The 22,776-nt window shown below is 36.2% G+C and overlaps 2 protein-coding genes, 2 non-coding genes and 1 pseudogene across 4 annotated transcripts; all 5 read right to left on the bottom strand.

Annotated features, from left to right (window-relative positions):
- Positions 1-1,989: 1,989 nt before the first annotated feature.
- LOC18596836 (uncharacterized) lies at positions 1,990-3,307 on the bottom strand. The gene is made up of 2 exons (XM_007025541.3): positions 2,751-3,307; positions 1,990-2,634 (listed from the first exon to the last, which is right to left on the bottom strand). Exons 1-2 carry the CDS (start codon positions 3,256-3,258, stop codon positions 2,216-2,218), a joined length of 927 nt encoding a protein of 308 aa, XP_007025603.1. The 5' UTR covers positions 3,259-3,307; the 3' UTR covers positions 1,990-2,215.
- A 5,661-nt stretch (positions 3,308-8,968) lies between these two features.
- TRNAY-GUA (transfer RNA tyrosine (anticodon GUA)) lies at positions 8,969-9,058 on the bottom strand. The gene is given in 2 exon segments: positions 8,969-9,004; positions 9,022-9,058. It is a non-coding gene; the product is annotated as a tRNA-Tyr (tRNA).
- A 1,320-nt stretch (positions 9,059-10,378) lies between these two features.
- TRNAG-GCC (transfer RNA glycine (anticodon GCC)) lies at positions 10,379-10,449 on the bottom strand. Its single transcript has one exon. It is a non-coding gene; the product is annotated as a tRNA-Gly (tRNA).
- A 372-nt stretch (positions 10,450-10,821) lies between these two features.
- Positions 10,822-13,450, bottom strand: LOC18596837 (L-type lectin-domain containing receptor kinase VII.1-like). Its single transcript, XM_088807619.1, has 2 exons — positions 12,638-13,450; positions 10,822-12,331 (listed from the first exon to the last, which is right to left on the bottom strand). Exons 1-2 carry the CDS (start codon positions 13,248-13,250, stop codon positions 11,151-11,153), a joined length of 1,794 nt encoding a protein of 597 aa, XP_088663745.1. The 5' UTR covers positions 13,251-13,450; the 3' UTR covers positions 10,822-11,150.
- A 2,458-nt stretch (positions 13,451-15,908) lies between these two features.
- On the bottom strand, positions 15,909-18,415 carry LOC18596838 (L-type lectin-domain containing receptor kinase VII.1 pseudogene; annotated as a pseudogene).
- Positions 18,416-22,776: the final 4,361 nt, after the last annotated feature.

Consider the following 22,776-nt stretch of genomic DNA (forward strand, 5'->3'; position numbering starts at 1 on the left):
ACCCGGATTTGACGCAACCTCACTACAGCAATAAAAGAGACCAAAATTCCTCATTCAAACCTAAGCCTTGAATCTCCATTCTAATCAGATAGACTCATTTATACCTATTTTCTTCTTAATTGGAAATATTTAAATTTGAGTTTGTCCATTTATTTGTAAATTCATTCTCATACATGTTTCGGTATCAATAATAAAATTTACATGTCGAAATTTAAACAAAAAGAAATTAAATTTCTCATCTAAAAATCCTTTGATAATTATTTAAAAAGAGTAAAAATATGAATTGTTCATGCCTTTGGTATTAATAATACAAGCACATATCACGCTTAATGAATTGAATGATGATATGTACATTCTTATCTAAAGAAATTAAGGATAAAGTACCCAACCGATAGTCATTCAACTTCTTTTAAAGCCTTGTTTTTAGACAAACAAATAGAAATTAAAGAGTTTTTCTTCTTGGACGGTTTGCTTGTACTTAAAATACCCAACAGACAAGGGAGAATGAACCTAATAAGATAAGTGCAAAAATAAAAGACCTCACTATTGATGGCCAAAACAGAAATGTACAAAAGCAAAATGTATATGTTAAAAATGGCAGAAAATTATATCAAACATTTTATTCAATGATTGATGCATGATTTTTCTATTTAAAAAGTAAGATTTAAATTTTTTAATTAAAAAAGAATGGCACAAAATCTAGAGGGATCATTTTTGCCAGCTCCCTTCTGCTTCATTGATGCTTTTGTTTGCCTTTTTCTATATTTTGTTTCCTGGTTCATATTGAGAGTTGGGAAAGAAAGAATGAACCCATGGGCCTCTTGGTCTAAAATTCAAGAGACCCATTGTTGAGAACAAAAGCAAAATATGGGTCCATCCGAGTTATCTCCACCAATGGCCCTAAACCCACATAAATGTTTTCCTCAACCACAGGCTCATACGGTCAGACCATCAAAACCCCAAGCCTAACAAACCCAACTCATTCAATCCCCTCCCTACTGTATCACTGCCTTTACGATGGAGGTTGTTGGGCTCCTAAAGAAGCTCATATGTATAGGAATTCTTTTTCAGGCAGGCAGGATCAATTCATCACTTGAAATAAAGATTTTACCAATTATCTAAGGATTAGACAATCAGAATTATGCTAAACTCTCTGACGTGATTATTATCAAATACTTAACATAATGTGTTTACCAAAGGTTCATGGTTCAAGAGATAAGAGATAAACATATTAGATTGAAGTGAAGTCAATGTTTCATTCATATCTTCAATGATAATCTGATGTAAAGGAAACTAGATTTAGTCGAAAAAAAATTTAAAAGAGCAATGAATCACTCTCCTCCTTTTTTTATTCTTCTGATGCTAAAGAATAGGACAACCTTCAATCTAACCAACCTTGGTATGAACATGCCAATAATATCGTTACCACTAGACAGCATCTGGAATGTTCTCGATGCTACTTGGTGGTTCCTGAAACTCGTGCATACCAGAACGTGGCATGTACGAAGTGATCTGCCGTCAAGTTTGCATAGAAATTGGCTTCTTGATGATCCTCATCTAGATACTTCCAATGACTTCTAGTTTGTCGGATGATGAAGGAATAAAATACGTTTTTTTTTTTTTTTAAATAACTTCTTATTTGTAATTTTTCTACCTTCATTTATGAATTACTGTTGAACTTCCGTGAAGCTCATAATCTTTCGTATTAAAAAAAATTGAATCTTACTTTTTAAATAAAAAAAATTGTATCGAATGTTCAGGTTCGTAAAAATTAATTAATACAATACAAGGTAAAAAACTAACCTGGAGTTAGTTCGGACCCTGATCCATTAATGTTTCTGACATTATTTTATAATTGTCAGGAATCCAAATCCGGTTGTATTGCTACACAACAACAGAGCATGGTCTGTCATCAAATCTGACATTTGCTGCAGGGTATGGCATTGAATTTGAACATCAAACTTCCCAAACAAACAAAAGAAAAGAAAAGAAAAGAAAAAGAAATTGAAGGATATATATATGTAAGAAAAGAAAGAAGGACAAGAATCCTAGACAAAAGTCATCAGTTGAGAATAAAAACCACACTACAATTATTTATCCAATCCTACTAAAGTATTCGTATAACACTCACACGGACCCCAAGTTCACATGTAAGTAGAAAAATCAAAAGAGGCAGAGGACAAAATCTTTCGCTAATTATTAGCTCCCAAACTATTCACACAACCTCAACTGCTGTACAATGCTTATTGGATAACTTTTCCAGCAAATCCACAGTTAACATGGAGGCCCTTGGCTTTGGCAATCGGCCTGAACATCCTACAGACAAGGATTGGGTTAATGTGTTCCGTTCACAAGATTTTAGCCACTTAGCTTGCATGTATCTGTGTTTTCTCCATGGTCCCATGTGCATTTTCTTCTCCTTCATGCATTTCTTGGCAGCCAAACATAAGATTTTGATAACAATATTTAATCTTTCCACTTTGCCGACGAACACTTCTGGTAGTCGTTGAACTAGACGATTGTAATCTTCACTTGCTCTTGCCATCTCAAACTCAGCTCTGAAATTCAACTCTATGATTACCCTTACATCCCCTTTTCTTGAATTCTCTATCACATCCAAGAAAGTGTGCTCTCCTGCACAATATCAAACCAAATTATGTTAAGTACAGCCTCTGATTCCTTGACAAATTGAACCCCACCGAGATAATAATCTTCTCTGCTTTAAAGAACTAAAGCAATAGAATTATTACCTGAGGGGATATCCGGAGAGCTTCGCCATTTAGACCGGCAAACGGCGCTGTTGAAACCAGCATTTTGGAGACGGCCAGAGACTTCTCTCATTAGACAAGTCCTACAACTTTCAGCCATTGATTTCCCACAGGGACAAACAGTTCCCGCTCTCTGAATATCTTTCAAGGCTTCCTTGGTGGCATTTCTAATTCTTGATTCTAAAGAGCTACTCCTACACAAGGTAGCTTGCAGAACCTGGTGCTGGCTCTCCCAAAAACTCTTGTTGTTTTCGACACTGCTTTCATCATTCTCTTTCTCCTCATTATCACCCAACTCTCCTCCTTCATCCACCATTTCATTACCTGGAAGTTCATCACTGTTGCAGCTTCCGGGGTGGTCACCATCGTCAAGGAACCCGAATTCCATATCTGATAGACTCGAATCTGTTTGCTCAGGGAACTTGAATTCCTGGCAACCGTATGTTAAATTCCGGTGATTCCATGAAATTCTTGTTGCAATGCCAGCCATTTTTTTTTAAATGTTATATTTTCCCGAGGGTAATTTAGAAACTGGGCGTGTATGTTGTGGATTATGGACTTCGGTTTTATACAGGGATTTAGGCAACAACGGGACCCGCTTAGACCAACGTGGACGAACGAGCCGCCGCGCACATGAGAGAGAGATTGAATTCCTACGTGGCATGAAGCCATTGCATTATCTGCATCGAGCCAGTCTAGTATTTTTGGACCAGACAGCGAGGATCCACGTCGATCAGTCGCAATAACTTTGATCAACTGATCTAATCTGGATATACTCGAATATTCGCGTCCCACATATATTTCTCTTAATAATTTCTTCGATCTGCCAAAATAAATTTTGATATTAAAAAAAAATTGCTCACTTCATAATTTGAATTAACTCCTTTTGAAGGAGTTTTAAGATTTACATATCGATATACGTTAACTCTTTTTGCTAATTATCATTATAATTTTATTATAATTTAATTTCATTTAGTAACAATGTAATAGTTTATTTGATATTATATAAATTTATACAAATTAAACATAATAAGAGTTGATCATGTAATATATCACATCATCTCACATTAATAGTTCATATTGTGTTTACTTGATATGCATGTTATATTTATGTATAAAAAATGACAATTATTATCGAAAGTAAAATTTTATATATTTTTGTTATAAATAAAAGTTTAATCGAATATAATTAAAAAAAACTTAATTTGATAGAAAAAAAATAGGGAGACTCAATTGTGAATTGTCAACAATTCGAAGAATTTTTTATTATTTTAAAATGGGTAAGGTTCGTGTGATTGTTAATTATCTCTATCCCGACGTGGAAATGGTGGATCACACCAAACTAGGAAGAGACAGAGTGAAGTGATTGAGCGTTGAGTAAGATCAAACGTGGACAAACCAAGGACGTTAGATGATTGAGGTTTATCCCAAATAGAGGGTCCTACATGTTTGCATACCTAACAAAAATAATTTTTGTACACCTGCACAGTCATCATATGAAGTTAAATTATTTAATAAAATAAAACGCGGCGTCTTGCCAATGGTTTGCTATGCTTTGGCATCTAAACACAAAAGATTCCTCAACGATACTCCAACATGTTTAAAATTTTTTAATGACAAAAACGGGCAGTTTGGTAATTCAAAAATTGATGCAATAATTGGACTGGTAATATGGCCCACAAAGGAGTCTCTGTTCACCCTTTTCTTGTCTACCAATGAATTAATGCCAAAGAAGGTGGGCATGTGAATTTCCTTTTCATAAAATAAAATAAAATTGTAGCTAATTCTCTCTTGAACAAAATATCTTGTTCTTTGGTTTTATATTTGATGTAATATAATATATATAATAAAAATTTCATTCATAAGTGTATATTTTTAATGAAATTAGAATATTTAATTTACTTATATATAAAATTTATTTGCAGATGGTTCATTAAAATATAAATATTTTCTATTTATTGATTCAATAATGAGACATGACTGTTCTTGAAAAATTGCTAGTCTCGACGTCTATTTGCCACAAAAAAGCGCTCTATGTCGACATTATTTTGATATTATTTAGATTTCACAATCATTTCAAAACTGTTGCTTATGTGAGGGAAGGAAGAATCAAAAACAATGGTCAAAGTCGCTGTCATTTGTCTTTGGTCGATTATTTTAACATGGTAATGGTTGTTAGAATTGAAATAATCATGCTTGGCCCCTCCCCTTTCCTCCAAGACAAAGTCTTAATTAATTGTTGCCAAGGAAAAGACCTTTATAATATATTTTTATTTTTTTAAAATTTTATAATTTGTCTCTATAATAATTTTTTTTGTTTGATGAAATGCCATGACAATTAATGAATAATTAATTTTAGTAGATTTTGAGATTAAAATCAAATCTATTACAATAAAATTATTTTTTAATATCCTATGATTGACCCATTTCTTATTCACCTCCCAAACGTGAACTCCTAACTCCTTTACTACCTTTGTACTTATAATTTGATGGATTACATGACACTAATCTTTTTGCAGGGTGAATTTTGGTGGCAATTGTTCTTTTTTCAACGTAAATTAGGAAGAAAATGTTGGCCTTATTTTGATAACGCAATCATTAATGGGATAATTAAAGTAAAGTATATGTATGAAAAAAACATGTGACGTAAAATTATGAAAAAAACACAAAACGAAAGATCAATGGAATATGTCGTCAGTATATCATTAACGAAATATTTCAATATTGACAAAAATGACTTTTATTGACTACTAGACTAATTGACGATTTGTAAAGAATTCATCAATATTTTAATATATCAGTGAAATTTTCAACACTATCATTAACAAAAAAATCTGTCGATAAAACTTTTTAATTTTAGTAGTGTCTTGATCCAATTTTATAAGCTCTTAATTTTTTTTACTATAATGTCAGTGCAACTGCGTCAATGCTACAAGAATACAAAGTTTAATATAAATCGATTTAATCAGATAAGATATCAATATATAACATTTTTTATTTGTTAGTACACGTTTTTTGATTATGACCTATTTTGTTTTAACATCAACAACTCGGTTTACAATTCGGAGAATAAAATCGATATGCTAGTCATCATTAGTCTGGTTCTCTTCCCCTAATCCTGTTCTTAATTACTCTACCTAACCTTAACTCCATAAGTCACAATCCATGGCTCCTTACAAGCAATTTCCCACCAATATTTTTATCTGACAAGTTGCACGGGGCTCCTCAAAGATTTTTGTTCATTGATTCTATCCTTTCTCCCTACCTTCCCCCATTGTATATAGGTACACTCTTTCTTTCAACTGATAAAAAATTCAAGTCCAGGCTTGGACTGGGTTTTTTATTTTCGGATAATTACATTTGAGATTAACTTAATTATCATGATTAAGATTACATTTATCGAGATAATCCGCCTTTTTCTTCTTTTTGTAGCTGGCATGATCATGAGCAATATCCATATGGAAATGATGAGACGCGCGTATTCTGACCACACCAGCACCTGGTGGGCTAGCTTTGGATGGGGACGTGCTCTCCACAGTCGATAAGATGAAAAAATATCGACAGGCTGACACAGATAGAAAATGATGCTTTGGTGTTAAGCTAGCTTCGCATGAATTGACGACGACGATGATTATTATTATGCTGGTCAACTGATCATCATGTGCATGAGTTTAGCATGTAATTATGCCTTAACTTTCGTTTTCTCGTCGCTACAGATAGTTTAATAGCTAGGTAATTCGTTCTTGGCTGGTCGAGTTTTGTCCACATCTTGAGAATGTGACAGATATAGTGGCTTGAAAACTTCTTGAATGCTCAAGTTCTTTGTGTAACGCATATGTAAATACAAGAACTCATGAACCTTAAGCCCGATACAGATTGTTAGGCAAAAGATGGTGGATGATCTTTCACATTGTATCAACGCTTATCTTCCTGTCCCCTCTCTTATTATCTTAGGGTTTGGCGACCCCATGATGATTTCTTTCTTGAATTTCAAAGATAAGATTCATAAACTGTAGATTGAGACATTAAGATTATCCCTTTCTACAAAGTTTTAGCAATTTCTAAACACTACCTCTTCCTATCAGTCTTTAGTTTTGTACCAACACCATCCAGATTACAGTCAGTTTAATCACATAAAATCCGAAATTAATCAAAATGAATATACAAGAAAGCCATTGGTTTTTTGACTTAGCAACTTATAAGGAAGAGAATTAATTTTATGGCTCCAATTTTTATGATCTTTATCCAAAGAATTTATCTTTACACAAAGAATTAACATATCAAGGAATTATTACAAGATATACGACTTTTTATGTTAGTGTATAATTATTTATAACACACGTAACCACCCTTAATCGATGATTATAGCTTGAGATGTTGAATTTGAATACTCAAGTCGAAACTCCAGAAAGAGAGTTGGAGTAGCTAATTAATACCTTCATAACTGGTTAATACCTTCAATAAGCTTCGTATGTTAGAAAAAGATGCAATGTTTCTTAGTTAGTGTTCTTAACGCAATCTATGTTGATGACATATTAAAGAAGGAAAAAATAAAAGATTTGGAGCATGATGTGAACCCACTGAACGATTGAATGTGCCAGCATTAGATGAACGATCTGGATGGAGAATGAGAATTCGATATGTTTTTCATGCACGTGCCCTGTCCACGATCAACATTGATAGACAGATAATGCATTACCCTCACGCTCATTTTTCAAAATTCTATTTAAATCGAAGCCAGTTCAAGGAGAATAGACATTACCAGAGCAATGACTACTAGCCACGAGATGCTCATTGGTAGATTATCTGTTAGCTCCTATTGAAGCTAACTGTTTTCTGGCCCAAGAAATAGCAAGTGGCTCATAAAAGTCAAGTAAAAAAATAGATGAAGTTAGAAGTTTAGATGATTACAGTGGAGGGGTTGTTTTTTTATGATAAGAAAAGAGAAAGTATTGCAATAAGTAAAATGAGATGTGTCGAAGACGGCTGATAATACAATTATTAAATTAAATCTAATTAATTATGGCCCATAGAAATAAAAGGGGATAAGGGGATAGGTATTTGACATGGAAGTGACTACCCTGCATATACAAAGAGATTAGAATTCTATGAATTAAGTATAGAAATATATATTTAAATCACTCAGAGAATCTTGTCGGGCTTGTTGAGATAAGTAAGAGCAGACACAATTGCATTCAGACTTGAACATTTTGGTATGCTTAATGATGATTTTAACAGATATTTTGTTTTAGGTTAGGACAAAGTTTGATTAGAATAGCTGAGCTGCTAAAAATTATTGAGGTAGGTCTGCACAATCGGAATGAATCTGCACTTTTAACTTTTAACCTAACAATATGCAAAAAGGTTTTTTTCTTTCTATTATTTGATAAATGATTCTGAACTCTTTAAGTAGAACATATATGTATATTTGTTTATGTTAAATTATCGGATGCATCATATTCTTTAGTATTTTTATAGTCTGAGAAGACAGTGACATTGATATTGGAGAAATTTTTGTCTTCTTTATCCTTTTGTAGACAATAATAAAGTATAGAATTGAATGGCAAGAATGAGTGATGGTGATTCTTATAATGATATATTTACATGAGTGCTGTGCTGTGACCATCTGCATTCATTTTATGGTTTAAGAGTTGAACTGTGCTTACCTTTAGCTCTTCACAAATCAATGAACAATGAAAATTTTTTATAGGAATTTGACAGCTTTAATAACTAAGGTCTGAAAGATTGGAAGCCTTTGGGGCCTAGCCTGTTTGACATCCAAGACAAGAGGATTCGAGGTCATACTGAGTTGGAGTACTAGATCATGCAAGCAACAAGTTCTAGCTGCCAATATGTTCCCTTTCAAACTGGAATTAAGGTGGAGTTTGATTGTAAATGTGCCACATGCCAACCAGCCACTGGAAAGTGGAATCACTTTGCTGGAGTACGACAAATGTGTGGATGAACATTTATTACGGCATGTGGTTGTTGATAGTTTTCACTTTCTTCATAGGTGTGGATCTGCATTAAAATAAACATACAAAAGCAAACATTAACATGCTATTGTTTGCTTTGCGCTTTGTTTATGTAAGTTTCTAAGTTGAAAAGACTTGGACTGTATTTCCAGAACCAAGCTGGCCCTGGCCTAGCCATTATAAAATTAAGTAATTAACCATGCAGGAAGACACCATTAAAAATGATCCGACCTGCCGGATTCGAACCAGCGACCTAAGGATTTCTCTGAGTGAACCCACTACAGTCCTCCGCTCTACCAACTGAGCTAAGGTCGGATTGTTGATGAGAAACGAAAGGCTTTCAATCATTTCTGTTGGTAGAATATAAATGAAAGTTAAATAATAATGTGGTATAATGTCATGTAAAAGCCAAAGTAGCAGGCACTGTGAATTTGCAGTAGTGGTATTACAATACTCCAGGAATAGTGAAACAGTGATTGACTTGCTAGCTTTGAGTGGTTTTTGGAAAGTTACTGCAAAGAAGGATGTTCCTGAGGAAATTATTTGTAAACCTGACGAAAATGATAAGTTCGCTGTTGGAATTTCCATGATGCTTGAAGGGCAATGAACAATGAACAGTGAACAGTCTGTTATGCGGCAGTAGCATGCAGAAACTAGCTAGTATGGAATAAACTTAACATCCAGATCAGCATTGAAAGGCATATTACAAAACAATACAATGGATTTTCGGAAGAAAAACTGTGTTACTATATGTGATTTGGCTGATGAGAATATTAAGAACCTCTTCTTGGACTTCCCTTACTCTACTTAGGTTGTAGTTGGCAAAAACTCTTTGCAGAGATGATGCAGGGATGGGATAATGAGGTGGACTTGATTTTGCAGAATCATGGAGGCTTGCTTTTGCCCGCAATAATCTATACAGGATTTGGGGAGAAAGGAAAAATTGTAGTGTTTTCAATGAGGTGAATCTTGAATGAAGTTGGCTAGGTTATCACAAGGAGGATTCATTGTTAAAACGTGAATTGGAGCTTTCCGCTGATGATAGATGACAGGTTTGGAGCTTTCTTTGACAGATGGAAACTCGACATTCTGTTTGCTAACATTACAAGGAATGCTAGGTAGGCAGTCCCTTTTGATGGGATAACAGGGCGAGCCATCTGCTGCTTTAGCAGCCACAGGCTTTAGACTGTCTGAATGCCCTTTTTAACAGAGGGAAAATCCATTCGGCTCGAGAAACTTTGGGCCAGATTGTTCGTTCAAGGAAAGTTTAAGCCCAACACATAGGGGTGGAAAACTTGGAAAGCAGAGATCCAACCAAGAAAACTACCTCAATTGTTTGTGGGATATACTTTTTAATTTCTATACAAATTGTAGTTGCAGAAAGTCCATCATCCTAAAGATAAGGGTGTAATTAAAGAACTGTATATAGGGTAGGTAAGAAAACACCAAATAATGCACTACTGGCTAACTCAATGCCATCTGAGGAAGCAAAATGAGAAAAAAAGGTTATTTTTGTAGAAATAGTTAGGTAGATTTCCCATTATAACAAAAGTAATAGTGGATCAAACCCTGCATCCACTCATCCCAGACTAAAATATTTTCTGTAAACAAGTTGAAAAATAAAAAGGATTCGCTTGCACCAGCCGGGAATCGAACCCGGGTCTGTACCGTGGCAGGGTACTATTCTACCACTAGACCACTGGTGCTAGATGGGCACTGAGCTCAAAATATAAATACACCTGATGCAATTACTTGTAGAAGCGAATGATCCTGGTAAGCACTGGGAAAGTCATTTCATTCATAGCTGGTTTAACCAAAAGAAAAAAAGCCAGAATCATTTTAGAGCATCATTTCCTTTCGAAGGAATACAGATGTGGTGGGTGGCAGTTGGATAAGGACAACTTGATTTCGATGATACTGAGTTTTAACTTTGAAAGCACTACCTCTCCAAAATTCCAGAGTCAATAAGGAGCTGAGGAGGATCTCCCTGACCCAACTGGTATGCTGTCTACTTTCTTGGCATGGTAGGTTCTACAAAGACAGACAACGTACAAGCAGCAATATCATGGCTGACATCATGATCTTAAACTCATCCTTTAATCATCAAACTGTGGGTTTAACTTTTAACATACATATATATATGTACAATGTCATGCCTAGCTTTTACAAATTTAACAGAAAAAAAAAAATCTTCTATAAAGCCAACCTCAACTGACATGAAAGAATACAAAAGAATACTACTACAGGGCATGAAGAAAAGCCCCTCCCAACCTAATGATTTTGATGTTCTTTCATCTTGCGGTCCTTCCTGAGCATGCTTCATTATTGTCCAAATCTGCTATCCAAGGTGCACCATTCCAATATCAATACAAGCAAAAGTCCCTCTCATTTTAGAAATGAAGCAGGATTATCTACCATCCACCATGCTAATGGTCCAAGAGAGAGACATGGACGAGGAATGGGACTGTCGAATATCATCGAATGTGGGGTGTGATGAATAGCCAAAATTCTGTGAGTAATTAGCCCACATATCCCTGGACTTCACCTTTTGCAGCAAATATGCTTCCATATCCTCAGTTTCTGAATCACAGGGCTCATTCTTTCCTTCCAAGACTTTCACTACTTGCCTCATGGTTGGCCTGGAATTTGGATTAGGATATGAGCACAGCAAGCCTAAATGCATCACCTTCTCCACCTCCTCCTCGTCAAATCCTCCACTGGCCCTCAGCCGTGCATCTACTGCAGCAAGTAATTCCCCTTGCACCATCAATTGCCATACCCAGTCCACCAAAGGTGGTTTCCCTTCCTCTATAGGCCTCCTGCCACACATGACCTCCAACATTAAGACCCCGAATCCGAATACATCAGTTTGTGTTGATGCTCGTCCACTCCTAACCACCTCGGGGGCCAAGTATCCCACGGTTCCAACCACACGCGTTGTGCTAGCCACTTGGCCATGACCATGCATCCGGGCTAATCCGAAATCCCCTAATCTTCCATTCATATCCTTATCAAGCAGCACATTGCTGGCCTTAATATCTCTGTGTAGGACTTTAGATTCCCATCCCTCATGTAAATATAACACAGCCGAAGCAACATCCTTCAAGATTCTAATTCTATCTTCACAACTCAACATCTTGCTCTCATCACAGTCATAATAAACCCTCTTGTCCAAACTTCCATTTTCCATATAATCATAGATCAACATGAAAGTCCCTTTTTCTTTCTTGCACCATCCTTTCAAACCCACCAAACTCCTGTGCTTTAGCCGACCAAGACTGGAAATCTCTGCCAAGAATTCTCTCATTCCATCATTTTCATGTGAAATGCGCTTTACAGCAATCTCTGTCCCTCCTGGTGAAACACCCTTATAGACCTTTCCATTCGCTCCAAATCCAATCACATATTCCTCCAAAAATCCCTTAGTTGCTGCATCAATTTCTTGATATGTCATCTTATGTGGCCAATACTCAAATTCCCAGTCTTCCATTTCCGCTCTCTCCCTTGCTCTCCTTCTTTCCCTCTTAACAAGAAACAGAGCAAACAGAGCAATAAAAACAAGAACAAAAAAACTTCCCACTGTTACTCCTGCAATAAACGATTTATGCTTATAAAATGGAGTCTTCGGAATAGCAAACGATGGTAAACCGGTGGTGATCAAACTTTCACTTAATTGAAAATTTGAGTTACTAAAACTCCAAGCCAAAATCCTATGACTTTCAACCAATCTTCCAGTTGATGAAGTGAATCCAACATACATTTCATCCTCAAAAACATCAGATAAATTCAAAGAAACATTTAACAAAGGACGCTTGGGCCTTTTTATTCCTACCGGGGCCATAGTAACATTAATAATAGAATCTGCATAGTCAATCCAAACTTGGTAGTTCTTACCATTATTTAGCTTCAATTCCTCGAAGCCCTTCTCCTCGTCATCACTATCATTGCTTTTGCTGCTGCTCTTTATGTTGTCAGGCCAATAACCTGCCGTGTGGGAGATTATAGAGGTTAGGGAGTTACGGTCAATTCCTGCATGGTTGTCATCTATGTCATTGAATTCTTGGTTAGCAAAAACATCGAATTCTACACCAAAGACGTGATTATTTGGATTGCCGTTGTTGGTGAGGTTGAAAAGGCCTAGATGTTGAGATGAGCTTGTCCCATTGATGCCAGTATTCGGTGTAAAGATAAAAACTAGGCCGTGTCCTGGAAGAATAGCCTTGTTCCTGGAAGGAGCCATGGAGAAGATAAAAGAAGTAGAAAAAGGAAGGACTTGAGAAGAATTTGGAGTCTTTGTTGGGATTTTTGATCTGTAAAGAGCTCGACCAACTACATAAGACGTCTCATTCGTGAGTGTAAGAATTCTGGAATTTATGCTGGCAATACCATAGAGGGAAAGATTAGTTGAATTGAAGCCATTGAAGACAAAATCAACAGACAAAACAGATTGAGAAAACAGGATTATGAACAAAAGAAGAAACAAGAGAGGCTTGGGATGTTTATTCATTGTAGCAAAAGCAAAAACCTGAAGAGGCTCTCTACCAGGGGAAAATCCAGGTTCGATAAGGTAAATGAAACAGAGATGGGAATAGGTGGTAGGGGAGAAGAATTATGAAAAAGGCATGTTAGCTCACATGTGAGGTTTTGAAAGTCCATAGTCAAAGCTTCCTTGATGTGATCAAGTTTTTAAACTTTACCCCTCAGATGATTAAGATATTGCAGAATTGGGTATCGGGTTTGAATATTCTAGGTGGAGTGCTGTACTCTGCTAGAAGACAAGTTGTTTGACATCTTATGCAAGCTGAAAACTCAAAAATGAATTAAATACATCCAAAGCGTTAGCAAAATCGAACGAAGCAAACCGTTTCTCACAAAAATTTGTTTCAATAATATCTAATATCTATTATGAAATACATTGTTATTCTTTTTCTTTCTTTGCTTTCACATTAGAATACAAACTCGGCCCGTTCAGCCGCCCTGGGTTTCTCTCTAAGGGGACAAAAAAGGTCCAGTGTGTGGTTTCCAGCTAATCAAGTATGGTATTAGATTGATGCCATTCATTGTTTGACGGCTAGGTTTACATATAGTAAGATGACCTTTTTCTTTTATACTAAGACAAAAAATCAATAAGATAATAGCAATGAGTAAAGTTACCAATAGTAGGTAGTTTACTTTCATTTAACTTAAATTTTTTGCGATGAAAGGGATTTATAGGGATGGTTTTAAATACACACATGTACATGGAATTGAAATGTCAATGACGTACCATAATTCTGAAAGCAACCCAACCTAAAGTTAAGCCTTTGGAATTGAATAGTCAAGGGAACGAAGGGTGATAATAATAGCAGCAGCGGCCTGAGGTTGATGAAATATCTGGGTTTGATATTGGGAACAAGTTGGTTTGACTCAAGAAATTTTCAATTGGCTTTTAATTTCAAGCAGGTGAAAAGGGTTTACACTTTTCACGTCGTGTCCTACTTGGTTTTTGTACGGATTCAACTCGCTGCCGTCACATAAAATGCCCAAAGAAATGAGGTACTTGACTGGCTTGATGCATTCATATTGGAGCAAAATCCTAAGCAAAATACGGGTTGATTTTTCCTACTCTCCAGATTAAGCACAGTAGTCGAAGGCTCGTGAAGTATATACAGTGGAGAGAGGAAAGAACATTCTCCTTAGCCGACTTGTAACTTCTTCCGAATAAACTACAAAAAGGGGGAAACTTCCTGGCAGGTAATCACTCATGTCTGGACCCATGTTTAAGCCTTTATTTTGTGAATAAAGGAAAAGGATGTTGCCATCATTAAGGTGCTAAATTTGGATTTCATCTACCACATGGCAAACCATAATTTGCCATGATTGAAGCATTCGATCTTTTAATAACCTTTGGGATGATATCACTGGTTATTGAACGAGTTATTTTGTGCTCCGCACACGCACACATACAAAATCCCTGTTCTTTGACATCTCTTCAGCTCTGCTCCAAAAAGGAGAAGAAGAAGATTATATTCTTTCACTCAATAACATGTTTTTATTGTGTACAACAAGCGTTTTTAATATTCTTTAATCTTTAGCCAAGTTTGAAGACACTTTTACCGTTAAAAGACTTGTTTTTTTTTCTTAACTTTTAGCTTTTACTAGATGGATAACTTGATCATAATATGCTTGATGCAACAATATGATAGTTAGAGAAGAAGTTCTACAGACAGGGGATGAAGACCCCACATTGATTTACAACATCTGAATACATTCCCATCAAAGTATCCTGGAAGTGCAAGTAATCTAGCTTTTCATAATCTCAAAGAAAGAAATACAATGAACCTACCCTTTCATGCTCTAATGGAAAGTGTTAGGCGTGTGCTGATGATGGTAATTAGTGTAAATTATGTACCAAATCAAACAGTTGACGGGACATAATTTAGACCAACATATTTAGCAGGTGCGAAATAATGAACTCTCTTTTGTGAAAGGCTTTCCAGCACGACTCTAAAATGTCTGCGTACCAAATCCTAGACGAAACCATTAGTCAATTTCATTAGCATTTTTCCTTGAATGCAAGCGTTCTTCCTTGCATGAAAATAATGTTATGGAAATCCCAGAGGCAGGCTAAAACAGAAAATCATCCATGCTTTTCAGCTCAGAAGAAAATCAGCTCCATGGCAAAGGCTGTCTGCTGTCATGCCCTGCCCTGAGATCTAATTTACTCAAAGAGACAACAGGCCAAACAATCTTGGTACAAACTCACTCATCAAATGAAACTATAACACAGACAATCAACCACTTAATCATCAATTTCAGCAGATACCAACTTTTTTCTGTTATACATTACATTTAATTCTACCCTGCAATGATTTGGTTTTGGCGTTTGGGAATGGAAGACCAACTCTACAACTCTACGGCTCAAAAGTCAAAATACCACCAAATTAAATTGACAGAAAAATGATCAGGTCATGGAGTTTATCGACAAATTAGCATAGCTATATTAACCAACCAGTCATCTGTTAAATAGAATAAATTCCATTATGCGCTTCAATAACAAAATAAAAATTGAATGCTAAGCTGGATAAATATCAAATCAAGTGACATCAGCTGGGATACTCTCCAATTCAATATACTATTATAAATGAAATTATTTTATTACAAATTATATACTGTCAGCAGGTCAAATAAAGAATTTTAGAGGCGTACATATATTTAATAATTTAAAGAAATAAATAATAATTAGTCTCTAACAGATAAGAGACCAGCACTGGCAAATCTCATTGAATTCGCAGCAAAATGAAGAGAACAGGGGCTGTTAGTCAAATAGGCAAACTTTGATCCAATTTTTCTACATGCAAAGTCAAATCCATGAAGTTATAACTTCTTTGATTTTGCAGCTTTTACTTGATTTAACAGTATGAATAGCCAAAATTTCGAGAGTAACTAGTCCAAGAATCCATAGACTTCACCTTTTGCAGCAAATTTGCTTTCATATCCTCAGTTTCTGATTCAAAAGGCTCATTCTTTCCTTCCAAGACGTTCACTACTTGCCTCATGGTTGGCCTGGATTTAGGATCAGGATATGAGCACAGCAAGGCTAAATGCATCACCTTCTCCACCTCCTCCTCGTCAAATCCTCCTTTAGCCCTCAACCGTGAATCTACTGCAGCAAGTAATTCCCCCTGCACCATCAACTGCCATGCCCAGTCCACCAATGGTGGTTTCCCTTCCTCTATAGGCCTCCTGCCACACATGACCTCCAAGATTAAGACCCCGAATCCGAATACATCAGTTTGTGCCGACGCTCGTCCACTCTTAACCACCTCGGGGGCCATGTAACCCACGGTTCCAACCACACGCGTTGTGCTAGCCTCATGGCCATGACCATGCATTCGGGCTAATCCGAAATCCCCTAATCTCCCATTCATATCCTTATCAAGCAACACATTGCTGGCCTTAATATCCCTGTGTAGGACCTTGGATTCCCATCCCTCATGTAAGTATAGCACAGCCGATGCAACATCCTTCAAGATTCTAATTCTATGTTCACAACTCAACACCCTGCTCTCATCACAGTCATGATAAACCCTCTTGTCCAAACTTCCATTCTCCATATAATCATAGATCAACATGAATGTCCCTTTTTCTTTCTTGCACCAACCTTTCAAAACCACCAACCTCCTGTGCTTTAGCCGACCAAGACTCGAAATCTCTGCCAAGAATTCTCTCATTCCATCATTTTTATGTGAAATGCGCTTTACAGCAATCTCTGTCCCTCCTGGTAAAACACCCTTGTAGACCTTCCCATTTCCTCCAAATCCAATCACATTTTTCTCCGAAAATCCTTTAGTTGCTGCATCGATTTCTTGATATGTAATCTTATGTGGCCAATACTCAAATTCCCAGTCTTCCATTTCCGCTCTCTCCCTTGCTCTCCTTCTTTCCCTCTTAACCAAAAACAGAGCAAACAGAGCAAAAAAAACAAGAATTAAAAAAATCCCCACTGTTACTCCTGCAATAAACGATTTATGCTTATAAAATGGAGTCTTCGGAATAGCAAACGACGGTAAACCGGTGGTGATCAAACTTTCACTTAATGCAAAATTTGAGTTACTAAAACTCCAAGCCAAAATTCTATGACTTTGAACCAATCTTCCAGTTGCTGAAGTGAATCCAACATACATTTCATCCTCAAAAACATCAGATAAATTCAAAGAAACATTTAACAAAGGACGCTTGGGCCTTTCTATTCCCACCGGAGCCATTGTAACATTAATAACAGAATCTGCATAATCAATCCAAACTTGGTAGTTCTTACCATTATTTAGCTTCAATTCCTTGAAGCCCTTATCCTCATCATCACTATCATTGCTGTTGCTGCTGCTCTTTATGTTGTCAGGCCAATAACCTGCCGTGTGGGAGCTTGTAGACGTGAGGGAGTTAAGGTCAATTCCCACATGGTTGTCATCTATGTCACCGAATTCTTGGTTAGCAAAAACATCGAATTCGACACCAAAGACATGATTGCTTTGATTGCCGTTGTTGGTGAGGTTGAAAAGGCCTAGATGTTGAGATGAGCTTGTCCCATTGATGCCAGTATTTGGTGTAAAGATAAAAACTAGGCCGTGTCCTGGAAGAATAGCCTTGTTCCTGGAAGGAGCCATGGAGAAGATAAAAGAAGTAGAAAAAGGAAGGACATGAGAAGAATTTGGAGTCTTTGTTGGGATTTTTGGTCTGTACAGAGCTCGACCAACTACAAAATCTGTCTCATTGGTGAGTGTAAGTATTCTAGAATCTATATCGGCAATACCATAGAGGGAAAGATTAGCTGAATTGAAGCCATTGAAGACAAAATCAACAGACAAAACAGATTGAGAAAACAGGATTACGAACAAAAGTAGAAACAAGGGATGCTTTGGATGTTTGTTCATTGCAGCAAAAGCAAAAACCTGAAGAGCGTTTCTGTCATGGGGAAAATCCAGGTTCGATAAGGTAAATGAAACAGGGAGGGGACTGGGAAGATAGGGGAGAGAAGTTATGAAAAAGTCATGTTAGCTGACATGTCAGGTTTGAAAGTCCACAGTCAAAACCTCCTTAATCTGTTCAAGTTTTATGGCTTTGCCGCTTAGATGATTACGATATTGCAGAACTGGGAATTGGGTTTGAAATTCTAAGGTGGATTGCTGTGCTATGCTTTTTGACAAGTTGTCTGACATCTTATCCAATTGCTGAAACCTCCAACATGAATTAAATTGACTATCGCAATTGTCAATTGGCTTTGATTTCAACAGGTAAAAAGGATTACGTTTTCACGTCGGCTACTAGTTGTCTTTGTACAAATTCAATGCGCTGCCATCGCATAAAATGCCCATAGAAATTAAGTACTTGACTGCTTTAATGCATTGCATGAATGAGACTCTCCACCTTTGAAAAAAATTGGAGCTGATTCCTAGACAAAGTAAGGGTTTGATTTTTTCCTACTCAGCCTTTATGATCTTCCAATCATCCGTCTCAAAGTTAATTAAATACACACATATGTAGTTTATCTCTTATTCCAAATTCAGTTATTTGCTTATTTAAACAATCCTGTATACCAGTTAGCTTCCTAGAACATATTAAAACTCAAAAAGAAAAGTTAAGGTTAGTACTCGACGGCTCATGAAGCACAGAATGGATAGATTCAAAGAAAAGGGATTCAGAACACTTTTCTACCAACTTGTAACTTCGAAGGGAATCTGTCATGGTCTGGGACCCATGTTGAACCTTTATTTTGTTAATAAAGAAAAAGGATGTTGGCATCATGAAGGTGCTATAATTGGAATTCATTCACCATATAACGATATTCTGCCATGATTGAAGCATTCAATATCAATCTTTTAATAACCTTTGGAATGAAATCCCTGTTCTTTGACATGTCTTGAGCTCTGCTTCAATAGAAGAAGAAGGTTATATTATTTCACTCAATAACATGTTCTTTAATCTTTAGCCAATTTTGAACACATTATTTATCGTTCAAAGCCAAGTAGTTTAATTTTCTGGCTTTTACTCGGTATTATGCTTGATGCTAGTACAATGATACTGACAGAAGAAGTTCTTCTGGCAGAGGATGAAGACCACACGTGGATTTGGAACATCTGAATATAGTTCCATCAAAGTATCCTGGAAGTGCTAGTAATCTAGCTTTTCATAATCTGAAGGAAGTACATGCAATGAATCTACATTTTCATGCTCTAATAAAAAGTACAAGGCATACAAATTATGTACCAAATCAAACAGATGAATGGGCATTATTTGGACCATCATATTTAGCAGGCAGAATAATGAACCATGCTTTCTGAAAGGCTTTCCACAACAACTCTTAAATGTCTGCGTATGCTTGGTCATAAATATCTTTGATTCAAAAAAACAAATCCTTACAAAATTCTAGACGAAACCATTAGTCAATTTCGTTAGCCCTTTCCCTTGAATGTTTCAAGTTTTTCGGATGCAAGTGTCCTTCCCACAGGCAGGCAAAAACAGAAAACATTCCATGCTTTCGGCTAAGAACAATCAGCTCCTTGGCAAAGGCTGTCTGCTGTCATGCCCTGCCCAGAGATCTGATTTGCTCAACGAGACAGCAGGCCAAACAATCTTGATACAAACTCAATCATCAAATGAAACTATAACGTAGACAATCAACCAGCCAATCATCAATTTCAGCATATACCAGCATTTTTCTGTTATACATTACATACAATTTGATACAAAATGTGGAAAAGTGAAAGTTATATTCTCTGGACAATGAAAAAGAAAGTGACCATATTTCTTCAGTTCTTCCCCATAATACTTATTTCTAGTCTGTAGTAATTTGGTTTTGGCGTTGGTAATGGGAGACCAACTCTACAGCTCAAAAGTCAAAATACCACCAAATTAAATTGACAGAAAAATGATCAGGTGATGGAGTTTATTGACCAAAATAGATCTCATTCAATTCTCGGCACAATGAAGGGTACAGGGGCGGTTAGTCATAATGGCGAACTTTGATCTTATTTTTCTATATGCAAAGTCAAATTCATGAAGAGATAACATCTTCGATTTTTGGCAGCATTAAATGCAATTTCTTCCTTGGAAGATAGCTTGCTATGGAGCGAAATGCAAAAGGAAAATCAAAGAACTAAAACAGTCCTTAGCAAAATGTTGAAATGCCAGAAGGATATAGCAGAGGATAGTAGCAACTAACTCCCCGTACAGATCCCGGCATTTATTCCTTAAAAATCTATATGCAGGAAAAGATAAATTTGCATGACAATTTTGGACTAGTTATTAGAAAGAAATAGCAGAAGATAAGAACAATCAAATTACTTCATTTGTTGACCATTTCTCAAGGATGAAAGTAGAAGAAAAACGTTTCATCAGTTTGGACATTGAACTGATGGCTACCAAATTATCATTCACCTCAATTCAAAAAAGATCAAACAAGAAAAAGAACATAATCAGTATAATGATTGAAGAAAAGTGGGACTTGTTTAACATGATGTGTTTCCTACATGGAATTTAGTTCTTGGATATTCTCTACTTTCACCATTAGGAGACAGATAAAAACAACTCTGCTTTGCCAATATGATATTGAAGAATGAACAGAACCCAGTTCAATATGATTCTTAAGATGTCAAATAACCATTAGCCAATGCATAAATATTATAAACACAGCAACTGGGATTAGAAAGTAGGTGCAGAACGGGAGTCGATGCTGTTCTGCATGAAAGTCATTAAATTTCCATCAGGGCCGAAACTCTTAACATGAGAATTTCAACAATGGCCCATATCTACAGTCATTCTTAGCCCATGTCCAGTGCTTAAGATTGCCAACTCCTTCTAATATTGTCGAAATTTGTTTTAATCTAACAACATGGTCTCGTTCATTGAGTCTTCACTTGCACTCAAACGCAGGTTTTCACAAATCTGTTAAGCTACAGTTCCAGTCTTCAAGGCCCAAGCAAATTTCATTCTGTCCAGGGAACTCTAAATATTTCACCAAGGAACAGCAGAATGCGAAATTAAAACTTGACATGACATTGGGGTTGGGGAGGTTGAAATGAATATCAGAATATTGATTAACCTCCTAAACAAAAATGCAATGACAAGACTTCGGAAAATTTCTTACCAGCCAATATCCACCATAGAATTTAAAACAGCAGTGGTCTTCATTTTCATGAAATTAATAACAAATCAACCAGAATTTTATAAATTCTTTTGGCGTTTTCGAGCTTCAATGCAAGACTGAAAGGACTGCCATGAACAAGAAAATTGACCTTTCCAAAAGGAAAAAATATATGCTCAAATTATGTATGAATGAGAGATGGATTAGATGTGAACATGTAAGACTTCTTAGGGTAAATAAAGTTGCAGTGGGCACTTTAAACAATAGATTGTTGCTTTCCAGATCAAATATCATCATTGCCTGTCTCTCATAAAGTTCATTACCAGTGGAATTAGTCATGGTTTGGTTGCTCCCTCTGAGAAAAGCTATGGGAAAATAGAAGAGTTATCCCCCGGGTTTGAATTTTACAGTTAAATTAAAAGAAAAATGCCAAGATAAGGCCATGTTTATAGAACTGATTATGAGTATCTTCTTCCCCATTTCTTGTTCCTTCTAAATTTTATTAGGAATGCCTACACTTAAAGATGTAATTGATTAATTTCTTTTTAATATTATTGCCTGTGTTCTAAGTCCGATGCAAAGGGCGCGGCTGGAATGCAGTAAATCATCCCATCGCTACCTCAACGGAGTACTACAAAAGCATTATACATCACTTCATTATTTTCTTAAGCTAAACAATTAAAGAATATAATAATACATATTTTATTCTATCATTAATTTTCAATTTCATCATATCTTGTTACCATCCGAATAAAACTGTCTGCTGTGCTGCATGCCCCATACTCAGATTAATGCCATGCCTCTTTGCTCAGATTAATGCTCAGCAATTGGGCATGCAGTTTGACACCTTGGGTGTTTGATTGCAATCAATGACTCTTTCTCCTACTTCTCTCCTATACTTGCCAGTTCTCTTTCCATTCAGCATCATGTTTTTCAACTCAATTTCCTTCATTCAGCAATGAAAGAAACAGAACATTCATCATTGGAAATATAAAATGATGGGAATATATCATGTTTTTCAACCATGGGGAGGGAGCTGATATCTGACAGAGATGGAGAATTCAATCCCATTTAAAACCCATAACTTAATCAAAATTTATTTCTGACATTGCAAATATCCCTTGGAAAACTAGACCTGCCCATTTGTTTCAAATGGTAGTGGGATGCCAGGCTTCCCCATCAAAAGATTGGTCTTTCTTTATTGCCTTGGAAATTAAGACTTTGACATCCTGAATTGTAAGTACTTGATTGAAGATTCAGCAGCTCACTTTACACATGGGAGAAAATACTTTACTATTATTCCCAATTATGACCAGTTTTAGACCGCTTTGATTCAACTTAAACTCTAATAGAAGCAATATCAGAGTCATATCAACATTTAAAAAACATTTTTAGAGGTCATGGTTTTCCA

This window comes from Theobroma cacao, chromosome 6 (assembly GCF_053813885.1).
Source record: "Theobroma cacao isolate CCN51 chromosome 6, ASM5381388v1, whole genome shotgun sequence".
NCBI classification, from domain to species: Eukaryota; Viridiplantae; Streptophyta; class Magnoliopsida; order Malvales; family Malvaceae; genus Theobroma; species Theobroma cacao.

Bases quoted from the DNA above. Each gene is read 5' to 3' on its own strand.
- LOC18596837 (XM_088807619.1), bottom strand. From the start codon at position 13,250: ATGAATAAACATCCCAAGCCTCTCTTGTTTCTTCTTTTGTTCATAATC. The intron at 12,332-12,637 runs GTAAGAACTACC...CGTTTATTGCAG, and splicing joins GGAATTGAAGCTAAATAATG to GAGTAACAGTGGGAAGTTTT.
- LOC18596836 (XM_007025541.3), bottom strand. From the start codon at position 3,258: ATGGCTGGCATTGCAACAAGAATTTCATGGAATCACCGGAATTTAACA. The intron at 2,635-2,750 runs GTAATAATTCTA...GATATTGTGCAG, and splicing joins CTCTCCGGATATCCCCTCAG to GAGAGCACACTTTCTTGGAT.